The 20,220-nt window shown below is 35.0% G+C and overlaps 4 protein-coding genes across 5 annotated transcripts; 1 reads left to right on the top strand and 3 right to left on the bottom strand.

Moving 5' to 3' along the window:
• Nucleotides 1-928: 928 nt before the first annotated feature.
• LOC106390899 lies at nt 929-2,050 on the top strand. The gene is made up of 3 exons (XM_013831447.3): nt 929-1,218; nt 1,495-1,586; nt 1,689-2,050. The coding sequence occupies exons 1-3, from the start codon at nt 1,149-1,151 to the stop codon at nt 1,965-1,967; spliced, it is 441 nt and encodes a 146-aa protein (XP_013686901.1). The 5' UTR covers nt 929-1,148; the 3' UTR covers nt 1,968-2,050.
• Nucleotides 2,051-2,098: 48 nt separating this feature from the next.
• Nucleotides 2,099-4,071, bottom strand: LOC106390898 (two-pore potassium channel 1). 2 transcript variants are annotated; one of them, XM_013831444.3, is made up of 3 exons: nt 3,875-4,071; nt 2,627-3,553; nt 2,099-2,551 (listed from the first exon to the last, which is right to left on the bottom strand). In XM_013831444.3, exons 2-3 carry the CDS (start codon nt 3,550-3,552, stop codon nt 2,398-2,400), a joined length of 1,080 nt encoding a protein of 359 aa, XP_013686898.1. In that variant the 5' UTR covers nt 3,553; nt 3,875-4,071; the 3' UTR covers nt 2,099-2,397. The 2 variants fall into 2 exon arrangements, with proteins under 2 accessions (XP_013686898.1, XP_013686899.1); XM_013831445.3 differs by lacking the exon at nt 3,875-4,071 and adding an exon at nt 3,732-3,856.
• Nucleotides 4,072-14,501: 10,430 nt separating this feature from the next.
• Nucleotides 14,502-15,067, bottom strand: BNAC09G32250D. The gene has a single exon (XM_013835009.3). The coding sequence runs from the start codon at nt 15,065-15,067 to the stop codon at nt 14,762-14,764; it is 306 nt and encodes a 101-aa protein (XP_013690463.1). The 3' UTR covers nt 14,502-14,761.
• Nucleotides 14,502-18,377, bottom strand: LOC106390902. Its single transcript, XM_013831450.3, has 6 exons — nt 18,061-18,377; nt 17,385-17,736; nt 17,221-17,305; nt 17,006-17,092; nt 16,622-16,873; nt 14,502-16,529 (listed from the first exon to the last, which is right to left on the bottom strand). Exons 1-6 carry the CDS (start codon nt 18,198-18,200, stop codon nt 16,453-16,455), a joined length of 993 nt encoding a protein of 330 aa, XP_013686904.2. The 5' UTR covers nt 18,201-18,377; the 3' UTR covers nt 14,502-16,452.
• Between the last annotated feature and the right edge of the window lie 1,843 nt (nt 18,378-20,220).

The raw sequence follows: 20,220 nt of genomic DNA, 5'->3' as shown, positions 1-20,220 counted from the left end.
TATCAAATTCAGTCACTGTAGAATACTTAAAATAGTATAATAGCAAATATAACAATACTTAAATTCATAAACTTTTAATGTCTATGAATAGTAAAAATAAATTTTAAATCTAAAATAAACGAAAAGTAAAGCTTTAAGATTTTCGATAAGAAAAAAAAAGAAAACCAATACCAAACACATAAAATATCATCGTTCAATTTATTATTTTAGATGGTATAGTGAAATCTTCACCAAAATCTAAAAATCATAAACAAAATAGTTTAATCGATGTTATATGATAAAAATCAGAAAGTTCAATACAAGTTTCGAAATAAAACACAGATTTTAATAATCGAAACTTAATTTTTTTTAAAAAAATAAGTAAAATCACTTGCTGGTTCAGCCGGTGGTTCAACGGTTGTCAGGTTACCGGATTTAAGGACTTTTAACGATATTATCGGATTTTTAAATAATGGATATTTTCTAAAACCCAAACTGGATTATTTACTGAGTCACTGGATTTACCGATTCGGCCACGGGTCCGGGTTAGACATCAAAACATTGCTCCAGACTCTTAAAAACTTTTAAGTATCTATTGGAAAATCATAAACTAATAACATTAAATTTTAACATAGTCTTGAAGAGTTTTAATTGAATAACACCAGAATCACTATAAAACCTAAATCTTTAGAAGTGTTTATAAATAATCTATCCAATAACACCTTCTTAGTAACATATAGTTTCTTTCTTCGTTATTTTACCTAATTTCTCTTGATTCAATATGGTAAGTTAAAAACTTGTGGTATTCAAATTTTACACATCTACACAAAACACATGTACACATGAAACGTAATTGTAAGATTATTACTATGCTATAATATAAATTTATAAGTTATAAAATAAAGTATTTGTAAGAGAGACAAATCTCGTATCTAGTGACTATTATTTGTTCATTATCATTTCTTCCAAAAAAAAAAAAGGAATCCGGATCCGACCCGGTCCTCAACACACTAACTCCTTTCCATCCAAGCTCTACAATTTTTAGGGTATCTTCCGGAGAATCCAGCAAGGGTGAATCAGTGAACAGATTATTTGATAAATTAAATAATAAAATAAAAAGGCTGAGAAATCAGTTATTGTCTGAGAATCCCACTGAAGGTCGATCTTCAATGGATACTTGTGTAACGCAGACGACGACTCTGCCTCCGGAAGAGGAAGAAGAAGCCGATGATGAGTGGGGTAAGTTTATTCGCTGTCTCTGAAAACCGAATCGATTACATTTGTTTATCTCAAAATTGCGATCGCAACGTGTTCTTGATTCAATCTTCAAGCTTTGAAACCCTAGAATGGAGTCCTTTCAGACTTGGAAAATTTTGAAAGCTTTTGTTGACGTACAAGTCAAAAGATCTCTGCTTTGTGATTCTCTTTACAAGAAAAAAAAGAACAGTGTTCCAGTCTCTGCATCCTCATGTTCAATTGCAAAAGTTGAATCAATCATATTATATTTGGGTACAGACACTGATGGGTTTGTGATTCCAAGTTTGGAGATTAAACAAGAGAATGTTAATGACGCAGAAGCTGATACATCAAAACCTTCTTCTCCTCAAGTCAGTGTTTCCTTGGTTTCTCTCTTAAAAATAGATCAATAGAGAAGGAGTTTCAATGGTGTTTAAGAAGCTAGCTCTCTCTCTCATTATATGTTTTTGTAGATTAAAGCTGAAGAAAACATCTACCTAGGACCACATGGAGGAGCTCCTCCCTCGCAGCTACAAGACGGTAACGCATCCAGCAGGAAGCAGCGGTTCAAGCAGAAGCTAAAGGAAGCAGACCAGAAAATGAATGTGTCTGGTCGAGAAAACAAAGTGGCTAACTTGAGAGAGCTTGTAGGCGGCGTTGAGAAAGGAACTAACGTCTCAAAAGATGTTTCAAGAGACTGGCTTGACCCACATTGCCACGAGTCTCAGTTCGAGAAACGTCAACAACTGTAACGCTCCTTTTTCTCTTTGTAAACGTTTTGTATCAATACCCAGAGATTTCAATGCAATAAAAACAATCATCATTATCAAACAAACATGTAAGACTCTTAGTTTGTCTGCACTTTTTGGAGCTTGTTCTCAAGGAGCATAACAACAACATTAATAGAACAAAACTGAGTTCCATATCAGATCAATAGCAAGATCCAGTTTGCTTAGCCAACGTATACGTGTACAAATCCACGTATATTATACACTCAAGACATCACAAAACAGTTATAGAGTGAGTCTATGGCATTACGGTACAAAAACACAAACAGAAACAAACAACACTTCCAAAAGAAAACTGTTCACTTCTCTTTTACTTCTTGTAGTTGCTTGCATACATGTATGCAACTTAACAAAGATTCTGCTTCGTCTCCAGGAAATGATGATAATGAATGCTCTACCTTTGGATCTGAGCTAGAACGATGTCAGAATTGGTCAGGTTTCCAGATTCATCGTAATCGAGGTTCTCAAACTCTTCCATGATCCCAGATATATCTTTCTCATCAATCTTCCCCATTTCTTTCAGCTTATATACAATAAACTCTGCAGCTCTGAAACACACACAAAAGACAAAGATAAGAAGAAGAAGAAAACATAAGAGAGAATCAAGTCTGAGAATGTCTCACTCCACAACTCTATCTTCATCAAGATCAGCTGCTTCAAGATCATTGTTTGTGATCCTCCTTGTCAAAACCCATTTCACCAGCTCCCTCTGTTTGGTTTCTGCATTTAGCTCAGCTACATAGAGTAAAAACTGAGCCAAACATATAGTACTCGTCAAGATCCAAAACACAGCGAAAAGGCGTCCAGTTCCAGAGTTAAAGCTCTTGTCTCCATAACCCAATGTAGTAACCGTGGAGCAAACACAGTAGAAAGCTTCAATAACAGGCATATTCTCAAACGTTACAAGGAAAATAGTCCCAGCAAGGAAGAGGACTGCAAAGATAAGGAACGTGACATAGCATTTGTATCTCAGCTTGTTAGTTTGCAACTCCTTGAGAATGTCTAGCGGACCGGAGCTTTGACGCAAATGGAAAGCCCTGACCAGCAAAGTCTCTTGCTTCTCCACTAGATAATCCGCTGCTCGGCTTAAAAGGTGACCCACGAGGACCATTCCCGAGAAGACAAAGGCACAAGCGAGTAGCCTTGAGGTAGAGCTACTAGGGACAAGGTCACCGTATCCAACGGTTGTCATTGTTACAACACAGAAGTAGACGGCATCCAACACACCGTTGGTCTTGTGACCGGAGATCTGGTTTCTCACGAGGTAGAAACAGAGAGTACCGATGGTGAGATATAAAGCCAAGAACATGATGACTCGTCTGAGGTTCGGGTTTAGATTGAACAACTGACTGGGATGAAGAGGGGGTTCATCGGTTTTGACATCGTTGTCGTCGTATGTACAATCACCGCGAGGAGCGCTTCTAGAGCGACGCAGTCTTCTTTTGCTTGAAGAGGTTGTTCTTGATTTTGTGTTGAAGTCTTGAGCCATGGGATCTAACTGCTCCTTAGGTAGCAAGGGCTCACGAGCTGGATCGGCACTTGATGACATCCTATAAGTAACCAAACCAGATCAGTCAAATCTCTTAGTCAGTTATCGATTTTAAAACATAAATCATTCATGGATGATAAATAAACTGTGGGAGCTATATCAGTTGTTATGAACACGAATACAAATACTGAAACTGTAAAACAATTAAACAACCAAGACATAAATAAAATGAGTCACACCTACAGAAAAAGGCACCATCAACAGAGAAATGATAAGTTGTTTGGGTGGGAAGAGACAAGACAATAAACAGAATGTTTTTAAACCAAAGACTATTTTCAGACCAGAATCCGAAACTCGGGGAAGCTGAAGACTTGAGACTTACCCAGAAGTCTATTGTTCTAAAAATCAGAATCGCGGTTTGCTTGGATCTCGCGATCTTTCTCCAGTGATGTTCCCACTTCACACAGAAATTATAGTTCTTGTTCGCACGACTTATGTATAAATGGTTTTCATTTTCATTTTCAACTCCCTACTTTTTACATTACAGTACATCGTATTTTATATATTCATCTAATAAGTCAACGTTTATTCCAATTTTATAGTCATTTTGTTTAATAAAATTAAGAAATAGGAAAATAAATAATAATGATCTCAATCAAATAGTGGGAGTTTAGGGTCCGACTCGTTTTCCCGCTACCACCCGCAAACGCAGCTTTTGCGGTTGGTCGTTTGCGGGTGGTAGCGGTTGACAGCGTTTCGAAACAATCATACAAACCGCTATAATTCGCTTCAAACCGCTCAGAACCTTTTAAAATCAAAAGCTGGTTCCAGATAACGTTTGCGGTTGCGGGCGGTTGTGGGAAGATAATTTTTTTTCATTTTTTTTTTCAAAAGCCATATAAATACAAAAATAAAAATATTCAATAAAATTTTCAAATTGGAATTCTAAAAATACTAAAATATATCTATTATATTTTAATTAATATAATAAAATTTTAAAATAAAAATATTTTCTATAATTTTAAAAATTTAAAACTATAATTTTCTAAATATAATTTTCATATTTATTATAATATTATGATTTTTGATATTTTTATAATTATATAAAATATAAATATTGTTAATTTATTATTTAACTGCTGCTGTATTTGGTAGTTAACTAGTCATAAGTATCTCGCAAACGCACCAATTTCTAACCGCAGAACCAGTCGTACAAATCTCTTAAAACCGCTAGAAACCGCAACCACCCGCATCCGCAAATTCCCACCGCCGCAACCGCAACCGCTGCGTTTGAACTCAGTGGTAACCACTAGTCTGGAGCAAAATTTTAAACAGTTTGGATTCGAATCTTTCTTAGACTAATTTAGATTTCAGCCTAAACAGTTAACACAGTGGTTTCGTAACAAATCAGTTTAGAGAAATTCCATAGGATAACTCTTTTTAGTTTATTTTTATAAAAGTAGTTTTCAATGAAAAAAATTGTCAAAATAAATTTTATTAAAAGGTGAAAATTTACCATAGGATTAACTAATCTAAACATAGAATTTAGAGTTAAAGCGTGAGATTTTGGGGATACAGTTTCAAAATTTTAAAATTAAAAATTAAAAATTTCAAAATAAAAATAAGATATTTTAGTCATATTTTTAGGGCTATTTTGTAACAAAATTTAAAAAGAATTATTTGAGAGAATTATCAATCATCTTATTATCCTTAGCATTAATCGGAAATCAATCCAAACTCGATGATATATCAGAACCGTAGTATCATATCCGGTTAATTATGTACCGCATTCCTCTCAAGGCTAACATATTAAAAAAGTTAATAATATAAATTGAGTTGGCTAAGTTGTGGTACAGCATTATTAATATACAGCATATTGTAATTAATATTCTCAATGTCATTTCACTATCTCGTAGTTAATAAAACAAGTATACAACTAACCATTTCCATTTATTAATATGTTATTTCATAATGCTGCACCACGACTTAGCCAACTCTTATTTCGTCAATGTCAAAATGTATACACTAATATAAATTTCGAAAGAGACATTTTTTTGGAGAAATTGTTTTTGTCACGAAAATAGCATTCAACGAAAAAAATGACAAAAATAAGTTTTATTAAAGGGTAAAAATATATTTTTATCCTACGGTTATCTAATATACACTTAGAGTTTAGACTTAAAATGTGAAATTTTGAGAATATGGTTTCAAATTTAAAAAAATAAAAAAATATTAAAAATTTCAAAATTAAGAAAGCTCATTTTAGTCCTCTTTTTAGGGCTATTTTGTGATAAAAATCAAAAATGGCTATCTTAGGGGTTTAGTATACCCTCCAAAAAATGAAGTAATAAGAAGTATACACCAACATGGATCATCTATTTTGGAGGAAGAATAATATTATAGAGCCTTAAGATGATAGAAATCATTATCCTTGAATAGTTCGGTACATTTGGAAGAATATGAATGATAAGCTATTCAGAAGTATAGATAGAGACTCATTGGAACTAGTGAGATATGCAGATAGTAGAGTCAGGTCTAGTACAATGCAAAAGATACTATACATGTTCCTCTACATGCACAAATTGTTGAAGAAACACAAACCTTAAACTTCGGTAATATTTGTATGGTATATGGTTCATGGACCTCTACAGATCAATTCAGTGGAATTTGATGGGAGTGGAAGGATAGCATGGGGAAGATCCAACTTATGGGGACACAGAACTTAAGGAGGCGTGAGACAGTACTACACTCCGAACTGGAAGCGTTAAGATGGGCAATGGAGAGCATGCTACATCACTCGACCTGTCAGAGATTTGAGACAGATTGCACGGACCTGATTGCAATGATAGCGGATCCACAAGCTTGACCAAATTTCATAACTGAGCTGGAGGTCATTCAAATTCTCCAGATGTATTTTCCGGACTTCAAAATCAGCAACTTCCCAAGGGCGCAAAATAAAATTGTTGATTCGCTAGTTAGGAACTCCCGTTCTTTTCATAGACCTCTTTGTTTTATTGGTTGTTATATTCCGGTCTAATTATCCAGACCACCTCAAGTTCGTTGAATATTCATTTGTTGCAAAAAAAAAAAAAAGAGGTTGACGTTGGAGCATCCTTATTCCCATTTTCTAAAATAATGCTAATCAATAAAGAAAAATTATAAAATAATATTTAAATACCTAAAGCTTAAGAATATCTTATATGAAATATGAGATATGAGATCACTAATATACGAAATTTTTTTTTATTATAAACCTTATTGAACTACTAGGAGTATACATGATGTTAGAGTTAATTAAACTTTGTCTACTAAGCATTTTTACCGCTTGGCCATAAAAAAGGAAGCATTTTTACCGTTGAAATTCTAAATTTGTAATAAGATAAATTAAAACAACAATTTTTGTTTTGCGTGTAAATGTTAAGGTATAAATAAATTATTTTAAGACATCTCTAACCATAACACCAAATTTAGTGTTGAAATCACACCAAATTTTATGATTTAGTATCATATTTTTTTTATCTCCAACTATAACACCAAATTAGCTTTTGAACCGCGCTTTTGCAAGTGCATGATATTTTATGATAAAATTTTCATTAATAACTTAACAAATATTTTGTTAATTTGTAAAAAAAATTGTATATTTTAAATATTTTTGCATTTGACTTTGTGCTTTTGAATTCGACTATGACCCATGTCAAACCGGATAATTCAGTTATTCGATAATTCATTTAGTTTTTCAAATAAAACAATATTCTAAACCTGTAAAAATCACTAAAACCCAAAACCAGCCGACTAAACCGATGGATGACCGATATATAATTCAATTTGATTTAAATTATTATAGGTTAATTTGTCACCTTTTAATCTAAAATTTAAAGTTCATTATTTTGCAATTTATGAAAATATGACGTTTCTACAAAATTTTGATAAATAAAATGATAGATATAAAATAATTAAGAACTATGAATAAGTCTTGATCATATTACTCGTTTTTATATAGCTTAATTAAATTTATAATAATTGTTTTGTGTAATTAATCTTGTTAATAATTTGGTTCATACTATAATCGGTTTAAATCTGTTGTTTACAATTAATGTTTAGCATTTTGCATCAGATAATATATATTTTGAGCATTTTTGATAATTATTTTTATTATTATATTTAGTGTACTAGGTAGTTATAGTGTTTTATATATTATGTAATGGTTATTACTGAATTATTATGTTACTTAAATAAATGTTATAACCATATTTAGAAAATATAAATAAAATAATCCGTTAATTTATTTGATTTGTCACTGATTGAAATGTTTTTTGGAGTATCTAAAGTTGCAAAAATAAGTTATATTTGTTTCCGTCGTTTTTATAAATTATTTGATTTTGTTTCAATTTTTTTTTTGACAACAAGACATTCACAGATTCATATTGATTCTGTAAATCAAATCGGTAACTCCGCATCCATGTGAACGACAAAAGATGGTTCTTTCCTACCACTGCGTGCTAAGCTATCCGCCCGTAGGTTCTCCGTCCGAGGTACATGAACGATGTCTGAGTTGAAGAAACTTCTTCGTAAAAGCTTGATATCTTCCAGATAACTTTCAAATGCTGGCCATTCTTCTGGTTCCGAAACCATCTTCACCATTTGAGAACAATCCGTTGCAAACGTAACCTGAAACTGTCGTAAATTCTTCATACATTCCATTGCCCAAATCAAAGCCTCGACCTCCGAATGAAGAGGTGAAAGACATGCCCTTACATTCCTTGCTCCTAATAAACCACCAAAGCCCGGTAAAGTACTATACCATCCTTGTCCCGAAAATAGTTCCTTATCTTTCCACGAACCATCTATAAAACACCATCGTCCTGGAGTTGCTAATGTGGGTCTGGTCTGTACCTGATGCTCCCTCTTCTGATCAGTGAGTACTTGTGCCTCAGCCCAAAGTGATGATTCCAATTCTGCTAATTTAAGTATTTCACTTGGATCAATATCCAGATTACTATACACTTTGTTATTTCGACCTTTCCATATATACCACAATATCCATGCAAATTGGTGGTCATCCATCTTTGGATTGACTCTCCAAAAAAGATGATCCATGTTACCAAAAAAAGAACAAGTAGGAAAAATATTGGGATTCAATGGTATTTTAAATAATGCCCACACTTGACGTGCTGGAGGACATTCAAAAAACACATGGTTTATTGATTCTTCCGGATCTCCGCATCGAGTACAACATATATCCCCTTGTATTCCTCTCGCTCTAAGATTTTTCATTACCGCTATACAACCTGAAAGGAGTTGCCATAAAAAATGTTTTATCTTCGGCGGGCACCGCACTTCCCAACAGAAGGCTTTTAGTATATCCACTGTGGGCCCATAAAAATTTGGTGGTTTTTCCTTATCAGGATAGACCCGTTCCACTTGATACCCTGATTTTACCGAATATTTTCTATTGTTAGTGAAATGCCATCCATTCCTATCTTCCATCTGATTTCTACTTAATGAAATACTTTCAATAATTTTTACGTCATGAGGATCCACCAAAGCCCTAATTGCCTGAAGATTCCAAGTTCGGGATTCCGAGTTAATGAGGGAATCCACTGTGAGGTCCGGGTAACTGTTTTGAAGGTTTTTGTTTGCTGGTCTCGGGTGAGTGGCTGGGATCCAAGGATAATTCCATACCGAAATAGATGAACATGTTCCCACCCTTTTAATTAGTCCTTTTCAAACCAGAGATCTAGCAAATATAATACTTCTCCAGCCATATGACGGAGAGTAAGATCGGATCGGTTCTAGGGGTGAAGCATTCCTATAGTACCGTCCTTTAAAGACTCTAGAAAAAGAGTATTTGGCTTCTCAATCAGCCTCCACAGTTGCTTTCCAAGAATCAATGTGTTAAAATCCATAAGATCCTTAAAATCTAATCCACCATTGTCTTTAGGCACACATAACTTATCAGGCACACATAACTTATCCCATGATTTCCAATGCATGTCTTTTGTGCTCCCTCCTGGGCTCCATCAAAACGGAGCTACTGCACTCGTTAGCTTCTTTACTGTGGCTTTTGGTAACCGATAAACAGACATCACATGGTTTGGCAGGGCCGTGACCACCGATTTAATAATCACCTATTTTCCTCATTTAGTAAAGAATCTAAAAGTCCATCCATTAACCCTATTATTCAAGCGGTCTTGAACAAAACCAAACAATTGTACCTTAGATCCCCCAAAGCTTTCGGGAAACCCCAAATAAGATCCCATTCCTCCTAAATTCTGAATACCCAAAATATCTCTCAATTCTTGGCGACTGGATTCTTTGATCTTATGTCCAAACTGAATTGATGATTTCTGGAAATTAATTTATTGCCCTGAAACAGCCTCATATTCATTTAAAATCCTGAGAATGGTTTGACACTCTTCTTTATTTGCCTTACAAAAGAAAAGACTATCATCGACAAATAGCAAATGAGAAATTGCTGGACAAGCTCTTGCTACCTTCATACCGGTTAACTGTTTCACTTTCTCCGCCTTCTTAATATTCACAATTAATGATAATAAATAAATAAGGAGACAAATGGTCCCCTTGACGTAAGCCCCGCTAGGGAATTATATGACCTCGCGGCTGACCATTGAGAAGTACCCTATATTGAACCGAAGATATACATTCCACCATTAAATTGATCCAACGAGGATCAAACCCCATTTTGTGAAGAAGAGCCTCAATAAAACTCCACTCTATCCTATCATACGCCTTGCTCATATCCGTTTTGATCGCCATAAACTTATTTTGACATGACTTATTGGTTCTCAGTCCATGAAACATTTCCTGCGGTATAAGGAAATTATCCGATATTAACCTTCCTTCCACAAAACACCCGATTGTGTCTCCGATATTAGTCGTGGGAGGCAAATCTTCAGTCGTTGACACATAACTTTCGAGATAATCTTGTAATCCACATTACATAGACTTATCGGCCGTAGTTCCATCATCCTTGTAGGTCTCTCTATTTTCGGAATCATACAAATATTAGTAATATTTAACTGTGGATCCATATCTCATGTAACCAAAAAATTATTCACCATCTCGACCACATCCTTCTTAATAACATGTCAGGAATGCTGAAAAAAATGGCTGTCATTCCATCCGGACCTGGCGCTTTCTCCGGGTGCATCATAAATAAAGCTTGTCGGACCTCTTCCCCTGTTGCTATTCTCAATAATACTTGATTCATTTGGGGGGGGGGGGAATTGACGGTACTATCTCTTCCAAAAAATTATCAAAGTCCGTTGGAGTGGTAGTACGAAAAAGACCATCAAAATAATCAACCGCCACCTTCTCAATTCCATTTTCCTCTGTTATCCAATTACCTATTTCATCATGAAGTCCCACTATTTTATTGCAGGCCCTATGCTGCTTTGTTAGGGCATGGTAAAACTTGGTATTAAGATCTCCAGATGAGTGCCACGTATTACAGCTTTTCTGATGTCAATATTCCTCCTCATCCTTATAAGCCTCTTGTAACTTCCTGGAAACCTCAAGAATCTTCTCTTGTGATCTACTGTTATCTGATTGAACTTCCTCAAGTGCATGTTGAAGATCTTTAATTTTGTCCTTCCCATATGGTTGATTGTGTTTTCACCATGACGAAATTTCATGACGACAATTATTAATTTTGGTAACAAAATCCTCTATTTGTCCTTTCTGGTTTTCTGTCCAACCTGCCACAATTGATTCCATAAGACCCTCATGTCTGTTCCATCTCTTGTCAAACCTGAACTGTCCCTTTTTTTCCTTAATAAATTATCCTCCAAAAAAGCTACCACAGGACGATGATCAGAGCCCACCATCCTTAAGTATTCTGTGTAAGAACATGGGAAAAACGTATGTCATTCCTCATTTGCCAAGGCCCGATCCAATCGACATCTTATCATCACTGCTCCTTTTTATTTGCCTCTCCTTCCTTGCCATGACCATTTATTACCTCGAACCGGAAATTCTAGTAGTCCACTATTCCTTATCATGTTATTAAAAGGAATGAAGGAAGTTGCACATCTTAGGGATCCTCCATCCTTTTCATGATTCTCATTAATCTCATTTAGATCTCCAATAATAAACCAAGGTTCAGACACTACAAAAAAAAAGTGGTATTGATAGCACATTATGATAGCGTTGTTTCCCGAACTGCTATGAAAAATTAATTTTTTTGAGGGATTTATATTAATAGCAGTTAATTAATGCTGTTGTGTAAAATCAGTAAGCGGGAAGGAAAAATCACTAATACCACCAATATTTAAGTGAAACTTAGACACGCGCCAAGACATAATTTTTTTCTCTTTTTCGATAGCACATTATGATAGCATTGTTTTAAGAACTGCTATGAAAATTCAATTTTTAATCTTTGTAATTTTAAACCCTAAACATGTTTTAAATCATAAACTCTAAACATAAACCTTAAAACTCTAATATTTACATACAATAACCTGAAATTGTAAACTTAAACTCAAAGTTATTCCTTTTAATCTTAATATTTCACTTCCAAAACACAAAAACTTTAAATCTTAGTAAAACTCTATACCCTAAACTCTATCCATAATCTTTAATTATACCCCAATTTATAAATATAAACACTAACATATTGTATGCAATACCTCTATTGTTCATACTTTAGTTCCAAATCTTAAATTAAAATTCAAAATTTAGTTATTTCAAAATTTAATCTCAAAATCTTAAAACCAACCCTTGACATTTCACTTCAAACCCTAAACTCTACATCCAAATCAAAATCTAAATATTAATCTAATATTTTCAAACTTAAATACCAAACCTTAATATAAACTATCAATTTATTATTTTCAAAAGATAAACTCAAATCTTACCCTAACTCCAACCCCCATATATTTAATTCATAAATCAAATTTCAAATATAATATTCTCTAACACCATACTTCAAACCCTAAACTCTATATCTAGATCATAATTCATTATCTTAATATTAATCTAATATTTTGAAACTTAAACACCAAATCTGAACATAAATAACAGTTTACTATGTTCAAACAATAATCTCAAAAGTTCTATATCATAAATAGTAATCTCAAAAACTATATATTATACAAATTAATCTTTACCCTAAACATCATACTTCAAACCTTGTAAAAAAATATACTTCATATCTAACACTAGTTTTTATTAGCTTTTTGTGGCCTTTGATTGATTTTGATCCAAAGATCCAAAATCACTCTCTTGTGATCTTCGTCCTTCTTTCTTATTGGTCTATCCTTCAAAATTAGAATTAATATCTTTGGACGTTGATAAATTGTAATCCAATGGTCCAGAATTAGTTAAACTTTGTTTCTTCACCCCTCTCCCTCATATGTGTCTTCATCTCACTCTCCTCTTCTCTAACTCTTTCCTTTTGTTTTTGTTCTTCTTCCTTTCTCTAACGAATCTCGCTTTCATCTCCGTCTCACAATCTCTTCCTCTGTATCTAACTCATCATTCTTCTTGGCAACAAACCAATGACTGTATGGAGAAAACCTAGTGAAGCCGCCGCCGATAGCGCCGGTGACGAGGCCTCTACTTCGGGATGACTCTCTCCTCCTCTGCTCCGCGACGACTCTCTCCTCCTCTGCTCCGCGACGACTCTCTCCTCCTCTGATCCGCGATGACTCTCTTATCCACTACTTCGTGACGCTTCTCTTCATCTGCTCCTTCACGCCCCCTCTCGTCGTCTGCTCGTGACGGCTCCTCTCTTCCGTGATGTCTCTCTCCTCCTCTGCTCCTTGACGCTTCCTCTCCTCGTTTTCTCTGCGACGGCTCCTCTCTTCCTCTGCTCCGTCACGCCTCCTATCCGCGTCTGTTCCTCTCCTCGTCTGCTCTGCGACGGCTACTCTCCTCTTCTGCTCTCGTGTGTCATGGCGACTGAAGAAACAAATTAGGGTTAATTTTTTTGTTAGATTAAGCCTTTTTAGGTTTAGATTTCTAAACCGAGTTTGTATGTAAACCAGTGTTGATAACCGATATCATTTGTAAACCAAAATATTAATAATAAACCACTTTTTTCTCAAACTAATTGTATTAGAAATTAATTAATATTTTTTATTTGGTTGACAAAAAATAATTATTTTTTTGGTTTAAAATATATTAATTTATAATAATAATTCTAAAATATAAATGCGAAATAACAAATGCTATCATAACGTTCATAAACGGTAGCATTTAGAAAATTGCTATAATAGAGGGTAGACCTAAAATAGTTGGAGCAGACATAGCAGTTTCAATAATGCTAACAATGACGTATAATAGCATTTTTCTTACGCTAAGAAAAGACATTTTTCTTGTAGTGAGATCATGATAATCCATACCGAATTAGTCTCTCCCATACCGAGTTAGTCTCTTCCATACCGAGTTTTTTCAATTTAATATTTAATATTGTTTGGACGCAATATTAATTATAGTATTGTTTGGAAACATGAATAGTAGTATAAAAAAAAGAAGTATTAGTGATTTAAAGTATGTTTAACTATAAAGTAGAAATATATATTTAATTTAAAAACTTACCAAAGAAATGTTAGGTACAAAGATAGAATTCTGTTTTAATATGAGAGATTTTACACCTAATATTATGTAGTTGATAAATATTTTATCATACTTAAATTATTATTTTTATTTTTTTTATTCGTAAATGATTAAATTGGCATACCGTGTTTAAGTAGTTTAGCTTTACCATTGCGCTAAAACCACGTCTATAATGAATCAATGATGTACTGCCTAACATATTTTAATAAATCTAGTTTCACTCAGATCGATTTATCCTTGACCAAAACAATTATTAATAGTAAGCATTTGTCGAGTGCAGTATTCATGTGTTGTAGTCCATAAATTAATCCGCGTTTAGACCGATTAAGAAAATAGATAATTAGATTATCATAAGTCGATAGATCACATCTTTAGAATGTATAATACATGAAAGATGTATTAGTTTCATGTTTTTTTTTTTGAGAAAGGGCTTAAAAACAAGAAAGATGTTATTAGTTAATGCACTCATGGTGATACATAGGTGTAAATAACATGCTTCAAAAGTTTTTCATACATGTACATATAAAGCTCCCAAATATAAACATATAATAGACAAACTTGATTACAAAGTGATTGATATATGTCATGATTTATCATAATTCTAAAATATTTAATCTTAGGCTCATCATGATAGGATCGGACGTTGGTGGAGATGAGACTTGGATATACAAACACCAAACATAAATAAACTCTAAAGCTGGTCTGGCCAGAGAAATGACTCCATTGCAAAGACCCTCTTGTCTTCAAGAGATCCTTCGAGGGAGATTCCATATTGTTTGAGGAGCAAGTCAAGGCTAAGATCATCCATGGCTTCATAATCAGACTTGGAGTATTTAGGGTAGTGAAGAGGAACTTGAAACCCACCTGGAAATTCCTCTCTCTCCATCACCTTTATTTTGTTGTGGGTGTTTACGAAGTTGCTGGTTTGATTGAATTGGTTTGAAGAGTAGCCAAACATTTGAGTGAAAGCCGGGGGTAATAGGCATTTCATTCCCATTGTGTCTGGTTGGTTTAAAGTGTTTACAAAAAGGTGGTTTTGAGATAAAAATCAAGAGGAAGTGAGAAGAAGAAGAAGCTCAAGCTCAAAGGGAAGCTTGGAGAATTGGTTATAGTAAGGTGGCCAAGGACTCGTATTTATACACATATAAAGTCCCCGCGGCTATACTAGCATCATCGACCAATGATGGTACATGCATTGATTTTCTATGTGGGGCCAAAACTTAAACGGTTGGAGTGTGTAATGTATATTGTGGCTTGGTGTGCAAGGAGAAGGAAGAAGAAGTAGGCGAAAGTATTTAATGCATACATATTAAAGAGGGAGGCCCCTTTTACGATTAAGACAATCGAATTATTTGGAGCCATTCATATGCGTTTCATGTTTCTGTGGTCGTGGTGATGATGTGTCTCGCTTTACAACACTACAATTGAAAATATCTCTCCTTTAAGCTATGATCATGGGATTTATTCAACTTTTAGGTTTACACTGCATATATTAAACAGAGTGTAGTCACCTAAAATTTTGGTTGTCACAACTCTCAACTATTATGAGAGGAAATTACTAATTTGATCCTTAAAAGTAATTAGTGACATGTTAGAAATAAAATAAGGGCAAATCTCCAAAATAGCACATTTCTAAGTTTATATCACAAAAATAGCACTCAAAAACTAAAATGACCAAAATAGCACATTTCTAAGTTTATTCTTTGAAAATTTTAATTTTTTTATTTTTCAAAATTTGAAATCTTATCCCCAAAACCTCATTTCTCAACTCTAAACCCTAAACCCTAAACTCTAAATCCTAAACCCTAAACCCTAAACTCTAAACCCTAAACCCTAAACCTCACCCTTTAACTCTAAACCCTGAGTTTGTGACTTTTGATAAAACACTAAGTGTTATTTTTGTGCCTTTTGACCTTGAGTGCTAGTTTGAGAACATAAACTTGATTTAGTGCTATTTTTGTCTTTTTCTCATAAAATAATTGTGTAGTTAATATTTTAGTGAAATTACTTCGCCAGTCACATTACCAATTCAGCGCATGAGCATGCCTCTTTGTTTGTTTCCAATTTGTGAGAGAATTTCAAGAGTACGAGATGATTCGTCCAAAGATAGTCGGTTTGGGTAAGAAAATAACATGTTAAATCTTATACTTACAAGAGTGGAAAGAAGAAATATACGAATTTAACATTAAATCCAGAGAAAAATAAACACCTGCCTTATTCAGATGTTCTCAAAAGTAGGTACAATTTGTGAATCATTCGAGTGTCTTGATGAAAACGCTTCCAAGGTTTCAGTAAAAACCATAAGAAAAAATTCAGAAAAAACAACATTCTGATTTCATTTTGGATGGAAAAAGCTGAAGAATTCAATCTCCCCATATAAAGTTAACCATCAGCTTGAAGAGTCTTCTGCAAGCAAATCGAAACAACCATCGGACCAGCCAAGTCCCCCAACGCGCAGCCTACATTATATATAAAAACCATACACATCAATCATTGTTCCAAAAACCAAAAAAGAGACATTAAACCAGATTTATCAGTGTCGGGAGCTTACCGATCCATTGTCCAGTGGAGGGACGCATGAGGCAAGAGCAGATACCAGCTCCAATGGCAGCGAATACTAAAGAAGCACCACATCTTACTGTGATACCCACGACTTTGTTTCCAAGATCCTTGGCTTGCTCTGCTATCTCCACTTGTTCCTCGTCTACTTCTTCGGGTTTGGGTTTAACATAACGGTTAACACATCTGTAGATTTCTATTCCTACTTGAACTGTCCATGATGCTGCAATTCCGAGGAAGTGTCCTGCGTAAAACAAATCCAATGACCAAACATATATATATGTACACGTTTAAGAAAGTTATGGTAATAACTAAACAATAACTGATCTTAAGACAGTACAAGCTTTTGATAGATCCACAGTATCTGTTATGATACCTCTAAGAGTTGTCTGGCTGACTTTATAGATGTATACATGTGTGGGCCACCCTCTCCCAGCCTTGCGTAAAGTAGATTGTGGCACATCTGCAGATATACATATATTTATTTATCAGTATGATCAGTTCACCCACCGAGATAATATGTTACACATTTTGGATTATAATAACAAGTTTGTTGTTGGGGGAAAGCAAAGTAATAGAAGATGACGTTACCCTTTAGAAGCTTCCATGCCATACGCTGTGAGACATAACTAATAGCCAGCCTTTCAAGGACTCTCCGAGTAGTCACAACAGTGGTCTGTGGATCATATATACCCGAAAACATCAGTTAAAATCATGACACCAGGAAGCACCCTTTGATACAAACAAATACTAACCTCACGGGCAATCTGCTTGACAGACTTTTTAAGAGGAACAATCAAGTCTGCGCCACGGAGTTCTTCCGCGGCATTGTTAAGGAAATCATCATCGTCCTCTGAAGCCGGTTTAGGCTCCAAAAGAGGCAGATAAAACATGAGGAGGGATCTCACTGTGGTCATCGCAAGTGCCCTGAACTCGAAGGCGGAGAAGAGTGGTTTTGGCTGGATATTGTAAACCTTAGAGCTAGTAGGAATGTATGTAGGCGTCTGAAGCTGCAAAGTATCCGCAGACATCTTTCGTATAGCAGCAAGGTAATCATCGTCTATTGCAGCTGCCGCGTCACAATACGCAACTCGAGGCTCAAAGGAACTGTATCACATGAAGAATATTGAATCATTGATAGGTTGAAACTGGAACGTACAACAAGACAATGAACACAAGAGAAACATATAAGAGATTACAAACATCTTACTAGATTGCAAAACATGATTATTACCAGTTGTGGATGTAACGTTGGATTTAGAGTGCTGTTTCAGCTCGATCAAAACCAAAAAAAAAAATCTAGGCTTTAGATTAACCCTAATCTCAGAAGAGATTCTAGTTATCAATCCTATCCATCACGACGATCCAGTCAAAAACGTGTGAGAGTCCATACAAATCGAAACAGAGCATCAATCAAGACACAATACATACCCGAAGAGAAACCTAGACGCGAAGGGAGCACTGGCGAAAGCAGATACGGCGGCGGCGGAAGACAGAGAAGACGATGAGTGGAAAGCGTGTTTGTTATGAGATTTATTGAGTAGATCTAAAACTATAGCTATTCCCGCCATTATTACAAGGTTAAGCGAATCTCCCCAAGGTCAATCAGAAAAAAAATAAGAAGCAGATGATGATGAAGAAGAAGACGAAAGAGTGATTCTACGCCTGCTTAGTTGTAGTTGTAGATTGATTTTCTAATCCATTAAAAGAATAATATTCTCGAGAAAATAAAAAACGTTTATAAACAAACAACTTCTTGTTATGAAATAACTTATAATTTATAGTATCGAGAAATTTAAATAAGAGTAGAATTTAATACCCGTAGGAAGCAAATAACACTACTATGAGTGAGAGAGTTTATTATAAGTAAGAAGAAGAAGATGTAATGGTTCTTTTCTTATAAACTCTTGTTCTTGTTTTTTGGTGTACAAAAGAGTGAGATGAGTGATGGTATTTATAGTGAACAACAATGCATAAAATATCAAAGATGGTGCTTGATTTGGTAAATGAGTGGGTGATCATAGTGCTTGATGAGTAGATGATCATAGTGCTTGAGTTGGTAAAGGGGTGGAGGATCATTTCAAAGTTTATCTTATAACACTCCCCCTTGATCATCCATCTTGTATTAAATTAAGTTTCGTAACACTCCCCTTGGGAACCGGTGTCACTCTCCGCTCTCGCTCAACGTCTTTGTTGCCTCGTTAAAAACCTTTCTAGGAAAACCCAATGGGAAAAACCATAGTTAGGTAAAAAGAGTACAACTACGTAAGCTCCCCCTCGATTGAGCAGTCATAGATCCTTCTGATGACGCATTCCAATGTTATGGACATGTTTTCTGAATACCGAAGTAGAGAGTGATTTTGTGAAGAGGTCGGCTGCATTGTCGCATGATCGAACATATCTTACTTCAATCTCTTTCTTCTTCTCGAGCTCTTGAGTGTATGAGAAGAACTTCGGATGTATATGTTTGGTTCTATCACTTTTGATATATCCTTCCTTCGTTTGAGCAACACATGCTGCGTTATCTTCATATAGAATAGTTGGCCCCGTACTTTTGTCAATCCCACTACTTGAACAAATGTGTTGGCTTATTGATCTTAGCCATACACATTCTTTACTTGCTTCATGGAGTGCGATGATCTCAGCATGATTTGAAGAGGTAGCCACAAGCGTTTGTTTCTGAGAACGCCAAGATATAGCAGTGCCTCCGATCGTAAAAACATATCCTGTTTGCGATCGGGCTTTGTGTGGATCTGAAAGATATCCTGCATCTGCAAAACCAACCATTTGACCATTTGAATCTTTAGGGTAAAATAAGCCTAAATCAATAGTCCCTTGTAGGTAACGAAAGACATGTTTAATTCCATTCCAATGTCTTCGTGTTGGAGATGAGCTAAATCTTGCTAGAAGATTAACAGCGAATGATATATCAGGCCGTGTACAATTTGCAAGGTACATCAACGCTCCAATTGCACTTAGATATGGTACTTCCGGACCAAGTATCTCTTCTTTTTCCTCAGGTGGTCGAAATGGATCACTTTCAATGTTAAGTGATCTAACGACCATCGGGGTGCTAAGAGGAGTTGATTTATCCATGTTAAATCGTTTCAACACTCTTTTAGTGTATGTGGATTGATGCACAAATATACCATTTTGTGAATGTTCTATTTGTAGGCCAAGACAATACTGTGTCTGTCCAAGATCTTTCATCTCAAATTCTCCTTTGAGATAGTCTGATGCCTTTTGTATTTCTTTTTGAGTTCCAATAATATTTAGATCATCAACATATACCGCGATTATCACAAATCCGGATGTTGTTTTCTTGATGAAAACACATGGGCATATAGGATCATTCACATATCCTTCTTTTGTTAAATGTTCACTGAGACGATTGTACCACATACGTCCAGATTGTTTTAACCCATATAATGATCTTTGCAATTTTATTGCACATAACTCTTTAGGTTTGGAACTTAATGCTTCTGGCATTTTAAATCCATCAGGGATTTTCATGTAGATATCAGTATCTAATGATCCGTATAGATAAGCTGTAACAACATCCATGAGACGCATCTCAAGATTTTTATCAGC

Source organism: Brassica napus, chromosome C9 (genome assembly GCF_020379485.1).
Source record: "Brassica napus cultivar Da-Ae chromosome C9, Da-Ae, whole genome shotgun sequence".
Taxonomy (NCBI): Eukaryota; Viridiplantae; Streptophyta; class Magnoliopsida; order Brassicales; family Brassicaceae; genus Brassica; species Brassica napus.
The sequence above is the reverse complement of the archived record's forward strand: the minus strand, read 5'-3'. Positions and strand labels throughout refer to the sequence as shown.